Below are 20,777 nucleotides of genomic sequence, written 5' to 3' on the forward strand. Positions count from 1 at the left end.
CAGTTCACAGAGCAGCAGTGTTGGCAGCTCAAGTGGCCTGGAGGACCTTATCAAAAAGTATAATAAACAATGAAAGGAGGAAGCGTCAGACCTGCCGCAGGGGGTTTGTATCTCTCCGTGGGCTCGCTGGATGGACCCCTGCCTACAGAGTTCACCCCAGACACACGGAAACAATAGTCGACGTTGCCGTGGAGCTTGAGGACGGCCGAGTTGTGGTTCCCAGGTACTCGGAGCAGCTCCTTCCAGTTCCCTGGCTCCCACTGGCTTTCCTCATACTCGATAATAAACTCTGTTGACAGGCAGAAAGACAATCAGAGCGATCCCTCGCTGCTATGGCTTTTGCCAAAGGATTGCTTATCTAACCACCAGCTGCGCAGAAACCTCCTCAAACCCCTGCTCTGGGCTTGTATATTCCTCAGGGAGACTAATCGTAATTCATGCTTGGAAGAATCAATAATAGATTGTTCAAGATGGTATCAACATATAAGTCTATTAACATGCAGAATGTCGCCCAAAAATGTGTATGTCATATTAATACCATTCACTGCAAGAAGCACTGATTCAGTATGTACTTTACGTTCTGACACCTGCACACACAGATGTTCCTTTTACCTGTGGTTGAGCTGTTGTGATTGTCCCCAGGGTTCCATTTCAGTTTCACACTTTTGCTCTTGCGTTCAGACAGTACCAAGTACTCTGGTGCATCAGGAACGTCTGAAAACCATCACAACAACATGGCTTTGGAAAATCACAGACACATCAATCTCTGCAGCAAAAAAGGCCAAGGGAACAAATGTTCAATCAAATCATCCCGAGGATACCAGAGGATGTGGAACGAGTTGCATCGCTGCATAGGCTGCCACTATTTCTTTTAGACTTTAAAATGTCACAAATATCTCAGAAGGGTGATTGCCAGACACAGAACTGCACTAATAAAGCCATGGTCTGTGTGTTCATGCTCTGCTTTGATTTCCCTGACATATCGATCCATTCATGAATGTGTCATACGTTAACGCAGCACTGGGGGTGTCTGATCCTTTGGCCTGGGAGCAGAAATATTGCTGATATGTTAGCTCACCTAACACGATGAGCCACGCTGAGGCTGTGTCTTGGTCCACCGGAGTTCTTGCCACACATGTGTACACACCCTGGTCCCAGTGGCTTACATTGATAATCTGGAGAATGCCATCCTCCACAAAGTATCTGTTAACAGAAGGATGGAGACACCATATTGATTGACACACCTGAAAAGTAAAATGACTTTCCAGCTGGGATTAAGTCTGCAATACTGTAAAAAAAAATGAAGTAATATTCAGTACCCTACCTTGAATTCTCAGTGTAGTTGAGGGCTATCTCCATATCATCTTTTTCCCACAGGAGCTCAATGTCGTTTTTGAAGGACTCGTCGTACTCTGCGAGGCATGAGAGCTGGGCCGTGGTACCTATTAAGATCTGCAGGTGCTCCGGGGGTACGACTATTCTAGTGGGATCTTCCATAGGCACAACAGTATTAGTTACATTTCAAGGACTGGAAGCCGTTGCAAACACTTTTACACGTAAAACTGTTTACCTTTCACATAGAGCATGGTGTCGATGGCAGACGATCCTTCTGTGTTTTTAGCTAAGCACGTGTACTGCCCTGTGTCGCCTTTCTCCACGCTGTAGATCTCCAGCGACCCATTGTCGTGAACGGCAAACCTCGGCCCCTCCACGGATTCAGAGGAGTCGTCTTTGCTCCTGGAAAACATTCAGAGCAAACACCCATTAAGGGCTCAAGGTTCTCTCAGGTCAAATCAAATATGAACACAGCAGCGGTTTAAACGGATAAACACTAGACTGTGGCAGCAAAGAAGGAATAAAAGTTACTGAATAGAACATTAGGGTTGAGCAACAGAGTTACTTTGGCGTGTTTTAAAGAAACAGCAGTTTACCAGTATAGAAACCCACTGTGTGCAGAGGGGACTGTATGCATCGACCAGTTGAGATCTACTGCTCTCTGCTGGTGTGTGGGAGACAGGAACAAACGTACCAAGTGACAGTAGATGGAGGAGAGCTGAAGACCTTGCAGTGCATCATCACTCCCTTCCCCTCGACGGCAGAGTAATCTTCCCCCTCCTTGGTCAAAATCATGGGAGGCAGATCTGTAAAGACCATGTGGCAGAATCTAATCATCAATCTAAGGTTGTTAGAAAAAAAGCAGAGGGTGTCCTATGTGGGTATTCCACCACGGAGGGCCCTAGGTGTGGCCCTTAACTGCTGCACTTTCAGAACTCTCAGGCAGTAGACCTGTAACACTGAGAGACAGGTCTGCATTTTAGTGGTTATAAAACCAGATAAAACAATGAGGCAAATGATGGTTGATTGAGAAGACGACACTGTTGTTCCCTGTGCGTTCACTGTAGGCTGCTTTGTGTCAAAAAATGATTCAGCTGTCAGGAATGTGTCATTGTGAAAATGAAATCAAAGACGAAAACAATGGAATAATGAGTTAGCCGAACGCAAGCACCTTATCAGTTGTAGCCAAAGCCTCCCATTAAAATGGTCTGTCTCTCCTAATTGTTTACAAAGGCAGCAGCTGGGACTTAGCATTCAGAGACTGTCCAGCTTTATTAACTCCTGTGTCACCGAGAACAAACTCTCCACGTTTGTGCGGAGCGACGGAAAGCAACATTTTGTCTCTTCTGTTTTTTTATCTGCACTTGTAAAGCAGCACATGTTTGTCTTATGGCCCTGATATCAGTCTGGGATTGAGGGAGGAACTTGTTAGCATATAAATGGCAGGGAACTGGGCTTGTTGCTCTATAGGGAGAGGCGCTCGCCTGAATGAAGGAGTACAGCTTGTAGACAGGCCTCCATCCCTGGGCTCCTCACCGCTTTATGGGCATATGCCGACATCAACCCCAGCTCTATAGCTTGACACATCAGTCAGCAGTCTCCCAATGACTCACAGTGCCTGACAATTACTCACAAACTTGTACTTGATAAAAACATGATGGTGAAACTAAACTGATGAAAGCCGTGAACTAAAAGCTGTCGTACTTACTCATTATCATGATGTTTGCATTGGACAGGAGCGTTCTGTGTCTGTTGGAGGCCTCACACTGATAGACTGCACTGTCAGATGCTTTGGCGTTGCGTAAAAGTATGGTGTCACCCAACACCTTCCTGTTGGCTGCAGGGGCCTCTGCAATGGACCAAAGAGACATTCAGTCAACAGAAAAGTTGGAGATGGTCACTACTCATGCTGTTACACTGTATGCAGATTAAAGACTCAAAACTCCAGTTTAAATTTCCCCCCTTCTTATCTATACTTCACTGGCTACCAGAGGTTCAACACTACACTTGGCCCGCTCCCTTCCCTGGCCAGCTCTCTGCCCTGTACTGACTCTTCTCCCTCCGCACACACACATAGTGGAATGATCGTCCTGACTCAGGCAGAACTGCAGACCCTTTTCCAACATCAACAGACTTTTCAACTGTCCCCTGAGGGTTTCTGTTTTACATTGTTGGCACTTACTGAATGTTGCACTAGATAACCCTGTCTGCTAAATATCTAAACCGTAAACCGTATGTTATCGTATCTCTAAGTCTTAATTACAGATTACTAAAACTTTTTAGCCTCGTTGCAGAAGCTAATACGCCGTATCAAAGACAACACAGACCATTTGTTCACAGATTCTTGTGTGTTATGCTAGTAGCGGCTAATGCAGCCTTGTGCAGCTGGCTTCATGCAAAAATGAGAAGCGGGCTACAGAGGTCTGGTAAGCTCACTTCTTTTCTCACTCAACACCTTAAACCTTCTTTCAGTTTCAAACTTCTTCAGTCCCAATCAATGTGGACTCAAGTGACATCAGTACAACAGCAGTTTATCTGGAACCACCAAAGGCTTTATACAACTTTTTTATACATTCAGTAGCACTCCCCTTTTGAGTTCCCCTTTAATAAAACATGCTAACAATACTTTCATAATTTTACATCAAAATCTACTTTTAAGATTATATTTATTATTTATTCCTCATTAGTAGGGGAATTTATAATAACAAGCCTCTTCCAAAATTTGAAGAATCACACCCCTAGTCCAAGAAGCCAGGGCTGTCTCTCCTGCGCATTACTAAACACTCTCTCCCCATGTTATATGTTATGTAATATGTTGTAATAAAAAGGAGAGCAAGACAACATCAACATCTGGCTATTTTGTTCTTATTAAAATAACCCGATCATCAGGACCAAGAAAGGTTTTAAATAGTCAAGTGTGTCTAAAGTGAGGCTGTTGGGACTGACCCTGCAGAGGTACTCCGTTCACCCTCCATGTTATAGTCGGCTGAGGCGTCCCACTGGCAGAGCACTTGATGAGCACATCTGAGCCAATCATACTGAGCTGGCTCTCAGGCTCAGACACCCACTCTGGAGGCTCTGGGAAGACAGTCAGCATGATGAGTGTCATTATAAGAAAAAGCACTGAGCATTTACACAGAGTGGACAATATCACAGGAACAGTTATGCAATATATGTTATTCAGTACCAGAGTCTTGCTGCGTGGAATGCTACATTTAGAGATGACAGACAGATAAGAGCACTGCAGCTGCTCACTGCCTCACCATTAGATTGGCACATATTAGGCATTCTATATACGTCTGTATGTCTTTGTGGTAAATTACAGGATATCTTATACAAAAGATAATGTTTCACTCCTAGCTGCATCATAGTCATCTATATGTATATCTTACTTTAACAACCACAGTGCACATACAATGTACTAAGTACAGTACATTGGAGGTTTAGTATAATACTGTACAATTTTCAGGTAATCTACTTTACTTGAGTATTTTCATTCTCTGCTACTTTATACTACATTTCAAAAGGAAGTGTTCTACTTTTAACTTCACTACATTTATTTGGCATTTATTTAGAATAAATGAGCTTATAAAATAAAACACATTGTTAAAGATTGTAACAGTGGTATCTAACCTTTTTGTCTAGCTGAATTTCAAATGAATATGGGTTGTTAGAGATTTCCTCTCAAAACTTCTCAAATGGTTTCATTTAAATAAACGGTCTTAGAGGTTAAATTATCCAATATTTCACAAAAAGTAAAGCTTCCTGCCCTATTGATCATCATATAAACCCTCAGATTTATCATACGACCATTATGAGGGGCTGGATTCTTAGGTTGGGAAGAACTGGAATTAAGTACACAACAGTATACAAATCTTGAAATTAGCTCAACTTCAAGCAGCTTTTACCTTCAATGTATTAAAGTAGTATTAAAGAGTTTTTTTACATATTTTAATTTGTACTTTTACTTAAGTAAAGGATCTTTGTACTCCTTTTAGAACCGAACTTAATCATCAAACATTGTTTTGTCAGAGCTTCTGCTCTAATCGCTGCTTTGAAAAAAAGAGGATCTACTAATCAAATGACAACTATTACAAGTATGATTTCAAATAAGTCAGATGTGACAACTAAACTATAACTGTATCCCATGCTGTAGTTACCTTCTATTGTCACTGTGAAGTAATGGACAGCTTCTCCAAGTGCATTCTTTGCCTTGCACATGTACTTCCCACTGTCTTCCTGTTCGACTCTCGGCACAATCAGCAACTTCCCATGATTCTCCAGTTTTGCTTTAATGGGAAGTCGATGACCCACCTTCACCCACTCAACCTGTGGAGTTGGACTAACAGAAAGAGGGCAAAGAGTTAAAGAAAGATATTTCCTACATACATGACAGAACATACATACAAACATGTGATAACATCTTTGAAATATCAGTTTAAAAATAGTTTTGGTTTGTTTTTGGACAAAGAAAATCCTAAAATGTGTAATAAACGTTAAAAAGCAGTATGACTTACAATCCCTCAGCAATACACTCCAATTTCAAGTCCTCTTCTTTGACCAGCTGTGTCTCTGATCTGGCACTAGAGGGCGTCAGAAGAGAAGGTCTTCTCTGAAGGATTGCATTGGCTAAGGAAGTGCACCAGAGAATTAGACAGTATAATAGAAACCACACATGTAATGCAGTTTCCCAAAAGCTACACTTTCATATTCTCACACATGCCTTGTGCACAAAGATGTTAAGAGATGAAGCACAGCACAAGGTTTTACACTTAAAACTTCAAACTTACCAGTTTCAGGACTGGTGTCACTTTTTTCTGAAATGGAGGTGGATGAGACAAAACAAAAAACAAACAAAAAAAATATTGAACATAAGGACAGCATGGAAACACCATGACATACATCACCAAGATCAAAATCACAACATAAAACCAAGGAGATGCACATAAGAAGACAGAGTGACACTTGGATGGCTTTTGAAGTGTAGCTATGAATATGGACATGAACATGCTGGGAAATGATCACTGCTCTGACAGACACATCAAGGTTTGCATCATGCTTGTTTCAGATGAAAACAGTGCTCGAGTGAAGACAAAGAAGCTGGATTGACACGTACTTGTCTGGACAATTACAGACATGGCGTTCTTCTGAACGATGGTTCGTATTCTCGGGAAGGCGGCAAAGCAGCAGTAGTCCCTCCTGCTGTCCTTCTCCACGGCGTGAGAGAAGTAAAGGTCTCCGTTCAAGCCCATAGACACCCGCTCATCCTGTTCTATGTGCTGAAGACCTGAGCACAGAAACAGGATGATTTCATGGACATCTTTATTTATTTATTTATTTTCATATTATTGGTACTTAGTCTTAAAACCACAGGAGTGACCTCTGCTTTCACACTTTAACATACAGTTTTTACCCCGTTAAGCAGTGGTACAATGTACTTAAATACATTTACTCGAGCACTGTACTTCTGTACAATTTTGAGCTATGTATATTTACTTGAGTATTACATTTCAGAGGGAAATGTTGCTGTACCTTTTACATTTATCTGACTACTTTTCATATTAAGACATTACATACAAAATAGTTCCATAAAATTCAAAGAATTTAAATTTTTAAACCAGAGGTTCCCCAACTTTATGGCTTGTAAATGTCTATAAAACAACAGTGTCCCTGATTACATTTTGCAAATCCATGAGTTGCTAGCAGTTAAAAAGGATTTCTCTTCCAAATTTCTCTGAACTTCAAATAACTAAGGCACAAAGAGGTCTAATTTTCCAATGTTTATTTTTTTGTTTCTTCTTTTGTCCCCCGATGATGATCTCACAACTACTAAGATAAATCTTGTGACCATTTGGAGAGGGCCACAAGTCTGGAAAGCACAAGACTAATCTACCCATGTGTATATAAAGTAGTTTAAAACTTGCTCAACCTGCTATAACAGCAAAATGCTGGTTAGGCATTGATGCATTAGTATAAATCTGTCATAATATCAGTGACAGGGAACATCTTCCTGCAGAAAGGTTACTTTTACTTTGACACAAAACATCAGTGCTTTTACTTGAGTAAGATTTGGAATGATTGGAAGATTGGAAAGACTTTTGTGTGAAACTGAGTATTTTGACAGTGTTGTATAATACTTTTACCTAAGGAAAGGATCCGAATACTTCTTCCATCACTGCTGTTAAGTCCCTAGTATGAAATATGCCACATGAGGAACTTTTGGATCGCCAGATTTATTTTTGGTTTTGAACAATGTCTGTTTGCACAGTTGGACTTGGACTGCTAGACGTACTTTAAAGACAGACCAGGTTCAGATCAGTGAGGTATAATGGGTTAATCAGTTCAGGAGGTAAGGGGTAATAAATATATCAAAAGCACATACCACAGCAAATCGTAGGTGAAAATAAAAACTGTATCCTTAAATACTTTGCACTAAATTGCACCATTATTAATTTATTAAAAATAAAGGGAAGCACTTACTGATAGTCATCCAGTAAATCTGCAGAGGAGGTATTCCTTTAGGTGGGTCACATTTCAAAGTAAAAGGCTGGCCCTCCTCCACCACAACAGGATCAAGTGTCTCTTTAGGAAACTTTGGGACATCTAGAAAAAAGAGAACTTAATGTGAGTGCATGAAGCCAGACATGAATGAATAAAATACACTATGCACTTCTCTTCCTCTCCAGAAGATGGCAGTAATATCATTCTTGTATTCAGTGGGAGGCACAGCATTTCTGAGCTCTGTATCATTCACCAGATTGAATTCTATGGAGTTTTTTTTTTAGGTTCTTGGCCTGCAGAAACAAAACAGACATCACTACCACTATTGTGTACGGCTTGTCACCACTGCTGAGTGCTTGAAGCCCAGCCAAATTTAGTAAAAGTCCCCCTTGGAGTGGATTTTCTTTGAGAATTTATGTGTTGTGCTTGTGAACAAAATGAAAAATGTAGCAAAGGAAATGATGGAGAGGCTAGATCACATTCGATACAGAGTTATGGATGAGATGCTGCAAGGGGTGGGGCGCTCGGGAGCCTCAATGACTTTCTGCCACGTCCAATACAATGAAAAGCTCACAATAGAGGGGTGCAGTCATTACATAGGACTACTGGTCCTGAATCACTCTGAAAGCACTGTAACAGAGCACCACACACAGACAGACACACACACACTCACACACTCTCTCACAGATGTATGATACTCACGGGGCACAATGAACTCAATCTCCTTCGATATGGCGGTCCCCAGTTTGTTTGAGGCGTAACAGCGATAGGTTCCCTGGTACTCTGTAAGGTTCCCATTATTGGGTATCACAAAGGTCCCAGAATTCTCCTCTTTCATCAGCCGGGGGTCTAGAAAGGGGTCGAATTCCTGGCCATTCTTCATCCATCTGAATCTACATAAAGAAAGCCAGCATTGAGATGTCAAGTTCTTCAGCTAAGACTGTAGAATGCCAATTTTCCAAAGTCACAAAGTTCCAAACCAAATACAACATGTTGTTGTTGTTGTTGTTGTTCGTTATTGATGTCTGTCTGCTAATAAGAACTCCACTCTCTCCTCCTCCTCCCATCTGAAATGATGCAGGGCTCGGTACTCACTCTGGCTCGGGATTCCCTTTGGCTTCACACGTCATGGGGAAGCTCTCGTCGAACGGGAAGGCGATGAGAGAGCTGGGCGACTGAGCTGTTATGGTGGGCAGCTGCTCAACTGGGCAACAAACAAACAAGCAGGAAAACGTGAGAACCACAACACAGGCCTCAATACGGAGCTCTACTCAGAAGTATCTCATATTCAGAATGATACTAAGGCAGTGGCTCCCAACCTGTTTGGCTCGTGACCCCTACAAACAAAGCAACGTCTGCGTGTGACCAACCATCGCAGGTTACATGACCTTAGTGGTAATAGACCTGTGGGTACTTCAACTTAATATTAGAAATAATCTAATATGGGGCCCCCGGATAGCTCAGTGGGTAGAGCTGGCAGCCCATGTACCAAGGCTGAGTCCTTGCTGCAGCGGCCCAGGGTTCGAATCCGACCTGCTGCCCTTTGTCTGTCTTCAGCTGTCACTATAATAAAGGCAATAATAGCCCAAAAAAAAATATAAAAAAGAAATAATCTATTATAATAATATTGTGAATCGCAATTATATCAGCCAGGATAATCATGACATGAAATGTTCGTCATCCCATGCCTCATGAGGAAAAATAAAGTTTTGCCTGACAGAAATCGTCTTGTGACCACCGCTCTCCTTGGGATCCTTTGCGGGGTCCTGACCTCCAGGTTGGGAGCCACTGTACTATGATGTGTATTATTATATGTCTCTTCAAGCAGAGTTCTATCCCAAAACATTACCTTAAAATATTGATAACTTCACTCAAAATAACTAAAACATGTATTATTTTGTCTATTAGTTAATGGTTTTCCATTTAAATGACTCAGCATTTGTTAGATGGGTCTTATTTTGGCATAAAACTCTGCTATTAGGTCTCATATGATCTTATGATGACAGTTGTGACAGGCTAGGCATGGAAAAAACACAACACAATGAGTATTAACAGTACTATGTGACCAAGTGTAAAGGAAAATGAGGACATGCCATGAGTCCTAGTATTACAGAGTCATGACTGATGACACATGAGATTCCGATCCAACACATATGGCTGTAAGTAAAGCTGCTGCTGTGCTCGACAGCAAGCCAGGAGATTAACAGATGAGAGCCCAGGATGTGACTAATACCAGCTAGAGTATGGCAGAGTGAACTTACTGTTTACATGACCTAAAACTACAAAATCCATGGCAGCCGGGGGAAAATAAACAAAACAAAAACAGTCAGCAGTTTGGGAATAATCCCTTTATTTCAAAGGCATTCTCTATATAAACCCTTTTAAACACACGATTGAGTAATGCAAAACACAAGACTGAATTAAACAGATATTTTGACACTGAGTGAGACCAAAAAAGGCTTTTGCCTTTTCAGAAAACCTGTTTGAACTGTTTTTTTTATCAAGCCCTTAAGAGATATTTCTGAATAATTTAAAGGGAGAGTTTTGATATGCGTTTCCAAGGAAACTGGGATACATGCTCATTCAACACAAAAGGAACAAGAAACCTGATTCAAACAAGATAATAGCTGTAAATATATTCCATTCACAGAATGCTTGATTATTGTAACAGTTCTCTCTGCTGGGATTTATTCTTCTCTAAATTATTCAGAAGTGCTTTTCTCATAAAAGAACTTAAACAAAGGACAAGTTCTCTGAAGATGAGACCCTTATACACAACCTTTCCTTGTTTATATACTTGACTGCATCTTTTTGTCTCATCAATGAGCATCTTGAAGTGGCTTATAATGTGTGTTAAGTACAGTGACGTTAAATTCAAAACTCTAAAACATACATGGACAGGTTTTACTAATTCAAAGCCATTTTAGAACAAATAAACTACATTTACTGTTGAGTCTTCACTAAACTCTTCAAACATGACATTAGAAGACTTCCCAGCATGCATTGCTTGAGGGTTAAAACTCTCCAATTTGTCTTTTAATACATGTAAATCAGTTAATAGAACTGTTTTTACTCAAGTTCAGCTTGCTTTCACATTTTCACAACTCACGAGCCGAGTGAACAATTTATTAAAGTTTTGTTAACTCACATTTTGAAGTTTACAGTGTACGAGTAATGATTAAAGGGTCGGGTAGGGATGTCACGGTACCAGACATTTAGTAGTCGATACCAGTACCAGTGAAATTTCACAATTCTCCATACCAATTCAATACCACAGTACAGGTGAATAGCTCTGCCTTGCATTAGGAAAAAATCCCCTGCAACCAAGCTGTTCTTTAGTGTTTTTTATACATAATATATTAATATGAATATAGCCAATATATATACAGTTATATATAATTATATATACAGTTTCAGTGCAGCCTTTACCTGGGTTACCTGAATTAATTGTATTCTTCTAAGTGTTTATTTTCCTCATCCATCTAAAAAACACAGTCTATCCTCATAGTTTTGGTATTATTTATGATTTTTGAGATATCTTTCTCTAAGATTTATGCCTCCAAAGCAACATAATAGAAGTGAATGGAATTTTGTTACAGTTTCTAAAATTATAATATAGAGAATAATAATAGAGAGAATAGTCACTGAAACAAATACAAATACAGCACTCACCCTCAAGTGGGATGATGACGGCTGCAGTCGTATGAAAGGCACAAATACAGGTGATCACGCCCAGTGCGGCGACCAATCCCAGAATCCTCTGCAACCTCATGGCTTTCATGGTTGAATCTTTGTCCTCAAGAAACAAGTCTTCTCTCTCTCTCTCCCCCGTACGTCCTCAGTTCATTTCTCTGGCACGAAGAAGATGCGGTACCTGTGAAGGCAGCACAGACGGAAAAGGCCCCATGAATCCACCCACGCGCTGGCAGACGGAAAAGGCAAACCCCAAACAGAACAAATCCCCCGTGACTGGGAGCCCGACTGCTCTCTGCTCAGCCAGGCATAACCAGACACACACACCGCACACTTTCATTTGCATCAACAGGGACTCTGTTCTGTGCTAGTTCAAATTTTGCTGCGACAAAGAAATATTCACATTAAAGCCTCCTATCACCCCCTTCCCCCTGGGACTCAAACTGTTTTGTAGTTTGATGTCTGTGGAAGTGTGTAGCAGAAATTGTATTTTCCATGCGAACAATGGAAATAAATAAATAAACGAATGAAGGAGCCTGTGGATTTATTAATGCATGGCAGATGTTCAGCATTACTGGAAGAAAAAGGCATTTAGATTAGAATCAAAATTACCATCAAAGTTAAGATACTATTCAGCCGATTCAATCGCGGTGCTGTTTGGATCTGTGCCTGCATGTTCCTGATAATAATGACTCAAACAGATTAACAATACAGCAACACATTTATCTATCATTGCAGCAAATGTTGGTGCCTGAGGGGTGTTAGGCATAAATAGCATACATAGTTAACAGTCAGAAAGAGTAAGCTGTCTGCACTCGCATACTGACAGGCTGAACAGTACAGAGCACTGGATCATTTTCCAGCCAACAGAGCAGAGTCTGGACCATAATGAGCACATGATCGGTCCAGAATGCAGGAAGAGGACGGAAAAGAGCGATGTATGGGAATCTTAGTGTCTGTAGCAGAGCTCTGTTAACCCTCTGGGGTGTTAGTTCATTAGTCTTCCTCGTGTTGGCTGTGACCCAGCTCAGTAGGTCATGCCGGAGTAATTAGCTGAACAGCGAACACACCCACCATAATATTAAAAACAAAAAGAAAAATAATAGGAAAACATCAGAGCTTTAGAGAAATCTACAGGGAGTTTTGCTGGTGGTAATGTGAAAAAGAACTGGTTTACCATGCAAGGAGCATTGCACTGATGAAGTCCAGTAATTGTAATTGCTGTATCAGTGTTGATGGGGCATCAAACTGGTGTCAAAGGAGGCAAGACACGAGCTGTGTACAGTGCATTCTCTACCAGCTGTGCAGTGTCTAGAAAAGAGCTTGCTGTTCACACTGGTGCTTGAATCCAATTCGGACTCTTTTAACATCTTTTCTCTGGCTTTACAACCTCAATAGGAAAACACTGAGGTCAAACTCCAGTTCAGGAGATGTAATTGAATAATTGAGCAGGGAACAATAGAGTCGATTTCAATGCTTTTGGTGCAGGTCTGTTTTCAGATGAACGTGCACTCTGAACTTTTCAACCGGGCCCCGTGTTAATGGTATTAACTCTGTCTGTGACTCAATACCGGGTTTTCTGAAGCAGCTCATGACCCCTGCCCCACCCACCTACAGCATCAACAAGGCTCGAGACTCTGGGTGTGCTATACATAATACACATCTGCCCCACTCAATCACAAGTCAGGCCTATTGACTTGATTTCCAACTGAAGATTTGTGTCTCGGAGTTATAAGTCATCCAGAAAACGCCTTAGGCTGTGCTTTGTTTCAGTCTTTCCCAGACATGGTGATTTATGTTGCTAAACACAGATTCAAATCAAAAGGTAAGGGCTTTGTGCTAATTGGCTTGCGCTTTGTTGGTAAGATTGGCCTGGTTAAAAGGGAGAGTAGGGAGGGGGTTACAATCCCCAGAAGACAATGTGTACTCATTGTCCTATTGTGCTGGCCAAAATCCTTTACCAACCAAACACCACCTTAGATGGATTACACTTTGTTCACACTGTGCTTGATGGTTTGCCTTCTGATTTAATTTGTTCTCCCCTCGTTAAACATTTATTGAGAACCAGTTTGGCCATCTGGTTGAGGGAGGTCCGCTCTTTGGGTATAACTGCTGGGAGTGATGAGTGAGTCTACATTGAACTCCTAGGGTACCTATATGATGCACACAAGAGGGGTCCCCCCTAAGGCTTGGCTGATTTACAGACCGCGGGGCTGTTCTTAATCCCCGCCCCTCTCAGCAGCGATCACAGCCGCCTGAGATTGATGAAGCTGGCAGGAGGTTAAAAGCTGCTCACTGTGGGAAGGCCAATATGAACCCTAACCTTACTTAGCCAAGGCTCAGAGGGGACAGAAGCTCTACGGTGGAGGGGGGGGAACGTAGAGGGAAATGAAGCGATGTGGGCCAAGTGAAATCTGCCTCCGTACTTTAAAGCTCCCTCTGAGTGACAGATGTAGAGCACTCACCAACAAACTTTCTCCTTGTCAACACCAAATCACTTCTGAATATAGACCAATTTGATGCAAAGGCATTGTAACCTAATTTTTCCCATCATCATTAACGCCTCTTAAATCCTCATTGATCACGTTCCTTTTCTTCATAGCAGTTGGTATTGACATATATCATGACATAAATGAAATCTTGAGCTTGCAGTTTCTTTTAATCTTGTCAGTCTAAATCCATGAATCCCACAGAGTGAAATGTTTACAGCTTACATCTTGGGTCAATTTTGCATCAGTTAAAATCTCTCATTACTCTCACGGTATCTATATGCACGTCATTTTCCATTAAAATAGCAAAGACATACTTGATGTATCTAAGAGGTGAAATCACACAGAAACATTCTAGTTTTTCACAGTTTCTTTCGTTCCACGGGATGGATCTAATTGCCAGTGTTTGAGGGAGTAGGCGATGCTCTCTGAATGCTTTCTGGCATTGCTTCAGGTGATAAATGTAGTCTGTGATATTTCCCCGTTTTTGTTGGCACAGATTTTCAGTTCAGTTAACAGTATCACAGTCACCTACAGTATCTGTGTCATTTTAACCTCTTGTAGCCTATCTCTGTTTGGAACGGTCCCGTTCACTGAGAGTACAAACTGGGCTTTAAGTAGTCAAAGTATCGCCACACCACTGATGTCTTGTTGCCTTGTTTTTAACAGCTCTTTACATTAAAGAGTTGTTGGTTTCTGTAACAAGAAAACATTTCCTCAGAGGAATGGTAAATGGACTGCATTTATACAGCACTTTTCTGGTCTATCGACCACTCAAAGAGCTTTACAACACATGCCAACATTCACCCATTCACACAGCATTCATACTCTTAAGGCAAAGGCTGCTATGCATGGTACCAACCTGCTCATCAGGAACAGTTAAGAATTCAACACTCTCTCTGGAGGAGCTGAGGATCGAACCGGGAACCTTCAAATCACTAGACGACCACTCTACCTCCTGATCCTTGCTATGCCAATGAGGAAGAGCTCATCTCTTCGATATCCGACATTTGATACCAAAATAAAAGCATGTGGTGTGTTTGGCTGACTAAACCAACCCTATGGTACTTATTTTAAAAATGTTATATAATTGGTTAAAAATGGCTTCATTTGTGATTGGATGTAGGACTGCGCAATATGGTAAAAACATCACATTGCGATTATTTTGACAGATCTCTCGATTGTAATATAACTCACCATTATTGCATCAGAAATGTAATCTTAACATTTAAGACTATTAAAATCATGATGACATGAAATTTGGTGGTCTCTTAATGTAGAGAACAAGATCCGTAGGCCAGGGCCTCTCTGCACACACTACACTACAGTACTTCATTAAAATGCTGTTTTGTCACACATCTGTCACACACAACTGTGATTTTCATATTGGCCATATTTTGTGAATATTTAGATAAATTGTGCAGCTTTAATAGGATATCATAGGTTTGTTAAGAATGTAACCTATCAACATAATATATATATATATATTATTATTATTATTATATTTCAAATTGTTGTTTCAAGAAAGTGTCCTATGGCAACCAGCCTTTATACTGTATCACCCAGCTCTTGCACTATAATTCTCTTGTTAGTGTGTTTGGAGAGAGTCTTTCCTCAAACTCTGGCACACTTCTACGGTAAAACTGGCAAGCATTGTCTGTTTCTTGCCTCTTACAGTTCAGCCATCTGGTCCACCATTACACCTAAACTCTGGCCCATAAACACGTTTACACACATAAAGGAACGAAAATAATAAATATAAAGAAAAATGAAGTAACAAAAGCACCGCCACAGCAAGTTGTTTCCTGGAGCATTCTCCGCACTTGTGGATATGTTGTTTAGTAACGGGGTGGGGCCCAGGCGCTACCATTCAAAGTTCACTACAGTAGGCTGTTGAGCTGGCACCATCTGCTTCTTTTTCACACAAAGACAACAGGCAGAGAAGTGTGGGCCTACTGTAGTTTAATGTGCAAGCTTGTAATAGGATTAAGCAGATCCTCGTCTTGTCAGGCTGGATTAGAATATTCTCTTCGCTAAAGACCTGAGACGGGTAGACAGCAGCTCCACACTCCCCTCTCACAGTCCTGATAATGCCTCCACACTGATTCCCATTTGATCATTCAAGAACAATTAAAACAACGGCCGAGCTGATTAACACTAAGCGGCAATTGACTCGCGTTGCTTCTGATGTGTGTAATGGGAGTTTTTTCGGGCGTCATTTTTGCTCATTTAGCTTGCAAATTGTATAAGTTGTAAAACTTTTTGATGTAGAAATTCATTTTCCTCTCTTTTTCCTTGCTCTTCTGAATTTGAAATAGATTGTATTCTGACCTTTGCCAGTGATTCGCATGATCAGTATTCTACTACAAGCTTAGCCATGCAGTTCATCTATTATTAAAACATTAATAGCATGAGAAAAAACAGAAACAAGACGCTGAATGAGACTAGGAAGTGGGAGCAATATTAGATAATATGCTTGTCTAATTGAGATTTGGCTTGATTTTACTGCACTTCAGACGGCATGACAGTTCAATTATCACACCATGAATATTTCAGGGGTCTGTAGCTTTGGTGGGATGAGGGGACTGGGGGCTGGGGCTGGACAGTGACAGGAGGTGGATGAAGGAGGAGGAGGAGGCAGAGGGTGGAGGAATGAGGAGAGGCTCTCAGGTGTGGAGGAATGAGTTTGGAGAAAGAGATAGAGCGGCTGAACTGATGAACTGTGGGGATTGTGACCCGTGTTCTATATGAGCTAATGAAGAACGGCCCTCGTGACCCCACATGAACTCCCCTCGCCAGGGAGAGAGTGGGATACACCATATATAACCTGCAGTGACCCTGCAGAGCCTCATACAGAGCTACAGCAGGATGACGCTGTCACCAGCTGGGACTGGACAGCCTGGAGCAAGTGAATGTATCATGTAGCTCATTTGAAAATAAAAGCGAGAGAACAAGTGAAGAGGTTTTCAACCACTAGAGGTTTTTATCTTGTCAGTGATGTGCTTTCCATTTTTTCATGAACAAAGAGCATGAAGGCCTTCCGCAGCCTCTAATTAGTTGTTCTTTTGTGTGTCTGAAAGCTGTTTGTCTCTGTAAAATAAAAGTTCTGCTCACAATACTCAGCCAGAAAAAGAATAAAAACTGTACCGAATAAAACCTACAGTAGCATCTCCATCCCTGCTTCGGATTACGACTTTTAATTCCATTCTCTTGCATAATTTAAATGTTGAATGAAAACACTTAAACTGATCACCAGAGCGCGTCCCCTGACATGATAATAAATCATGTATGTGACTGTATGTGCTTTGAAGGATAATGCCACATAAGTGATGCTGTCAGAGTCCTCACTTTGAACCTGTTAATATGTTTAAAGCAAAAGAAAAGGTTTCAGAAAGTGCACTGCACCTGTCTGCATCACGGCTTACAGCTTCTTTTTTTTTTTCATTTTGCCTCTGATCTGCTCTCTTTGAAGTCCCACAGGAGTGGCCCTTGCCCAGGACAATAATCACATTAGTGTGTGATCCTGAGTAGCCGGCAGAGAGATGAATTCACAGGCTGGACTGCGGGTACTAGGAATATTATTTTGTGAGAACTAACACAGCGTGCTCCTCTCCACATTCATTCACTTCGTCTGAGTGATGCTGGCAATTTCCCCAGACGAAACTGTGCCGCGGCAAGACATGATCGATGGCTCTTATATCCCAAATCCTTACCTCCATCAGACCCCGGAGCAATTTATTTCTGCCAACAGCCAAGAATTTCTGATGTCCCTACAGCACACACAGAGCAGCAGTGGAACCGCATTTTTTACACATATACCTTTGCTGCTTCATCCATATTTTTTTTTAATCCCTTCAGGTGTTCAATATACACAGAGTCAAAGTCATAATTTCAGCCTGTGAAATGAGAGCTTCTCTGCCGACTGTAATTCGGCATTTGAATTTCCTGTTCCGTGCTGCAGCCGAGCATCTGGACAGCGTTAACTCTGGGTAAGCTGTTTGACGCAGCTGTCGGATATGTGGCCCAGTTCCTGTGCCTCTCCATCACTTAATAGGGTCGAGCTGAGGTTGTGTTGAGACAAATCCAATGGACCAGACGCCCAAGATTTACGGTTTTAAAATATGACAGGGCAGAATCTCACTATTTACACTGTACGCTCATACAGAAACAACAATAAAACCATCGCAATAAGTCATTTAATCTAATACTTTCTTCTTCTTCTTAAAAATGTGATATAGTTGTACATTTCTAGTCTCTAGTTGCATCAAACAGCAGTTTATGAACACATTAGTACAAATTAGTAGCAAAAACTAATCCAGTCTAATACAACAAGCCTGCAATAAATCCTTCCTACAATGTTTAGTTTGTGTTGAAACTAAATCAGACCATGTTTCTATAGTTGTGTCCACCCCATTTATATCAATGTGGGTAGGCTAAATAACAGAAATACCTCTCTGTATGAAGCAATACAATTCAACAGCACTGCAAATAGCAGCTTCCAATGTGATCATAAAGTTCAAGAGCATAAGCTTGATTTTGGAAAATGTTGTTAGTTACCTAATAAACTGGCAGCTGAGTGTATTTCATTCACTATTTGCACTGAATGCACATTTTTGTTACCAAATAGACAGGAGAGACAGGAAGGAGCCTCATGTTTCCACTTTGTCTTCAACTCTCAACTGAAACTAATTTGTCTCTGTTGCATTAAGACCTGCCTCTAAAACAATTCTCTTCAGACAGTGAACAACAGCAAGATGCTTCCGACACCAACTGAAGCAAATTAGTTTGGTTACACTTACACATACAGCAACTACAGTACAAAGCTTAGAAACGCAATCAAAAGCAGTATAAAGTACTGAACATCTATCATTTCAGAATAAGTAACATGAATCTATAACCTTGTATATGAAGAATGAGCAAGCATTTAAGCAAAGTTATCTCACAATAAAAATGTTCTACATTGTCTGTATCATCAAAATGTTCCGCCTGCAATAAATGTAAATAAAACTAATTGGTCTCCAGCGATGCCCCTGGAGTTCAGTTTGAAAGTCATTACCATTACTGTTCAGTGTCTGTCTGATGTAAATTTGCTTTGGCAAGAGGCAGAATGTACTTAAGTGAACATGGATACAGTCTGGATTTGTTTAGTGACTGATCCAGAAATTACCCTGACATACTGCACTGTATATTTAAAAGAGTGAAATTTATGGCTTCTTCAAGCTAAAATCATGAACTATGAGGCCTGAAAATACAGATTTTTTTTTTGGAATCTCATGAAACCCTGAGCCTGTTCCTGTGAAACAAAAGAGGAGCTTTAACCTAGATTGAAGCCAGCTGGTGTATTCATTTTGTGTGACTATTCTCACAAACCTCAAATGTGTTTAGTCATTCAGAAAACAACTGGCACTGACTAAAGGAATTTTAGTTTTAACACGCTTTGCATACTTGCTCCTTATATTAAATCTTATCTAATTGGTATTCTTCCAGATTTACAGCTGCAAACACTACAGCTGGTACATTTAACTTGTCGTGTATCTCACATGTGCTTCACAAATATTACCCTTCTCAGATTAGACATTTTAGTAAACAAGACAAGGACATCAACATTTTCATTGTTGTAAATTGGTGATTTTTCTGCAACAAGTATTTGGATTTGCAAAGTTTTGAAGAGTACTTTGTTTATTCCAAAAGCTGATTTCTGGCTTGGTCTGTGTCTGTGGTCTCATAGAAACAAGACAAACATTTTGACATTTTCACTTACAATAAAATACTAATTAATTATGAATAAAAAACTGTAATGGAGGCTTTTTCTACTACAGGATAGTTAATACGTTTTCATGTTAAAGTATATTATATTCACACAAAGCAATAAAAAAAATCTAACGTAACTGTGGCAATTCATTCACACAACTCATTCACAATGTGAATCAAATCAAATGATTTTCATGTTTGCTTTCATAGAAAGAAAATCTACTGAATGTCTGCCAGAGTGTTTCCTGCAAATGGAAACACCAAAACATGCTTAACCCAAATCTGCTGCCACAGCTTTATATACACATCCCTAGATACCACGGGATACTTACAAGATTTCACTTCATTCTCAGCTCTGGTCCCCATGAGAGGTGTAAATATTCCATTCCAGGTAACAACATCCACAAGAAAGAGGAAACCATGAGTTAGGGTAAAACTAGCTTTGCAGGAAAATGGAGAGTGCTGAGCCTGTTCTGTGTTGTGTCATACAGGCTGGAGACAGAGAGGAACAGAGGCACTGTAGTCACATATGTTGCCAAAGCCTCTAGCTTGGCAAAGACGCTCATTAAGCCACTGACAATCATCCCCACAAAGCCTGATCTAAAGGCTATTCACCGGGTGTGTACAAAGGAGAGTAGAGGAATGCAAGTTCCATCTCGTCCCCCCTCTTCAGTGTCATGAAAGATGTTTGCTGCACCTGAAGGCTCAATGAAAAGTGTTTATTTGCATTGAAGCAATTGAAGAAAAAATATGAACAGTATAGTAGGGGGGCGCACAGATCACCTGCTGTGTGAAAATCTGTTAAGTTTTGCTCCTGCTGCAATCTTCCTCTGTCAGCCTGTGACAATCTGCTTAATTGTTAATACTGCTGAAGATTGTCGGCCAGCATTAGTCCACCACTGTCAGGGCTTTGAAGAACACTTCTCTCTTCCGACTGTAAAAGGACATTTGATGGAAAAATCTATGAATCTGAAATTATAATTTTTTTATTTTGTAGTACGCGACTGG

General features: G+C 40.8%; 1 protein-coding gene across 11 annotated transcripts in view; it reads right to left on the reverse strand.

Moving 5' to 3' along the window:
• chl1b (cell adhesion molecule L1-like b) overlaps positions 1 to 20,777 on the reverse strand; it is a 62,668-nt gene that overhangs the window by 17,904 nt on the left and 23,987 nt on the right. For 8 of the 11 annotated variants that reach the window (XM_051415481.1, XM_051415480.1, XM_051415477.1 and 5 more), the window contains 17 exons: positions 11,509 to 11,710; positions 10,098 to 10,115; positions 8,932 to 9,040; positions 8,539 to 8,729; positions 7,816 to 7,938; positions 6,452 to 6,622; positions 6,126 to 6,152; positions 5,853 to 5,964; positions 5,496 to 5,677; positions 4,282 to 4,413; positions 3,044 to 3,184; positions 2,030 to 2,141; positions 1,571 to 1,737; positions 1,325 to 1,490; positions 1,079 to 1,203; positions 613 to 714; positions 92 to 289 (listed from right to left, as the gene is read on the reverse strand). In XM_051415481.1, the coding sequence (XP_051271441.1) occupies positions 92 to 289; positions 613 to 714; positions 1,079 to 1,203; positions 1,325 to 1,490; positions 1,571 to 1,737; positions 2,030 to 2,141; positions 3,044 to 3,184; positions 4,282 to 4,413; positions 5,496 to 5,677; positions 5,853 to 5,964; positions 6,126 to 6,152; positions 6,452 to 6,622; positions 7,816 to 7,938; positions 8,539 to 8,729; positions 8,932 to 9,040; positions 10,098 to 10,115; positions 11,509 to 11,617 (2,185 nt within the window). In that variant the 5' untranslated portion in view covers positions 11,618 to 11,710. Of the gene's footprint in view, positions 1 to 91; positions 290 to 612; positions 715 to 1,078; positions 1,204 to 1,324; positions 1,491 to 1,570; positions 1,738 to 2,029; positions 2,142 to 3,043; positions 3,185 to 4,281; positions 4,414 to 5,495; positions 5,678 to 5,852; positions 5,965 to 6,125; positions 6,153 to 6,451; positions 6,623 to 7,815; positions 7,939 to 8,538; positions 8,730 to 8,931; positions 9,041 to 10,097; positions 10,116 to 11,508; positions 11,711 to 20,101; positions 20,348 to 20,777 lie in introns of those variants that run through there. The other 3 variants (XM_051415471.1, XM_051415474.1, XM_051415476.1) reach the window with 3 other exon arrangements.

This window comes from Dicentrarchus labrax, unplaced genomic scaffold (genome assembly GCF_905237075.1).
Source record: "Dicentrarchus labrax unplaced genomic scaffold, dlabrax2021, whole genome shotgun sequence".
In the NCBI taxonomy this organism is placed as follows: domain Eukaryota; kingdom Metazoa; phylum Chordata; class Actinopteri; family Moronidae; genus Dicentrarchus; species Dicentrarchus labrax.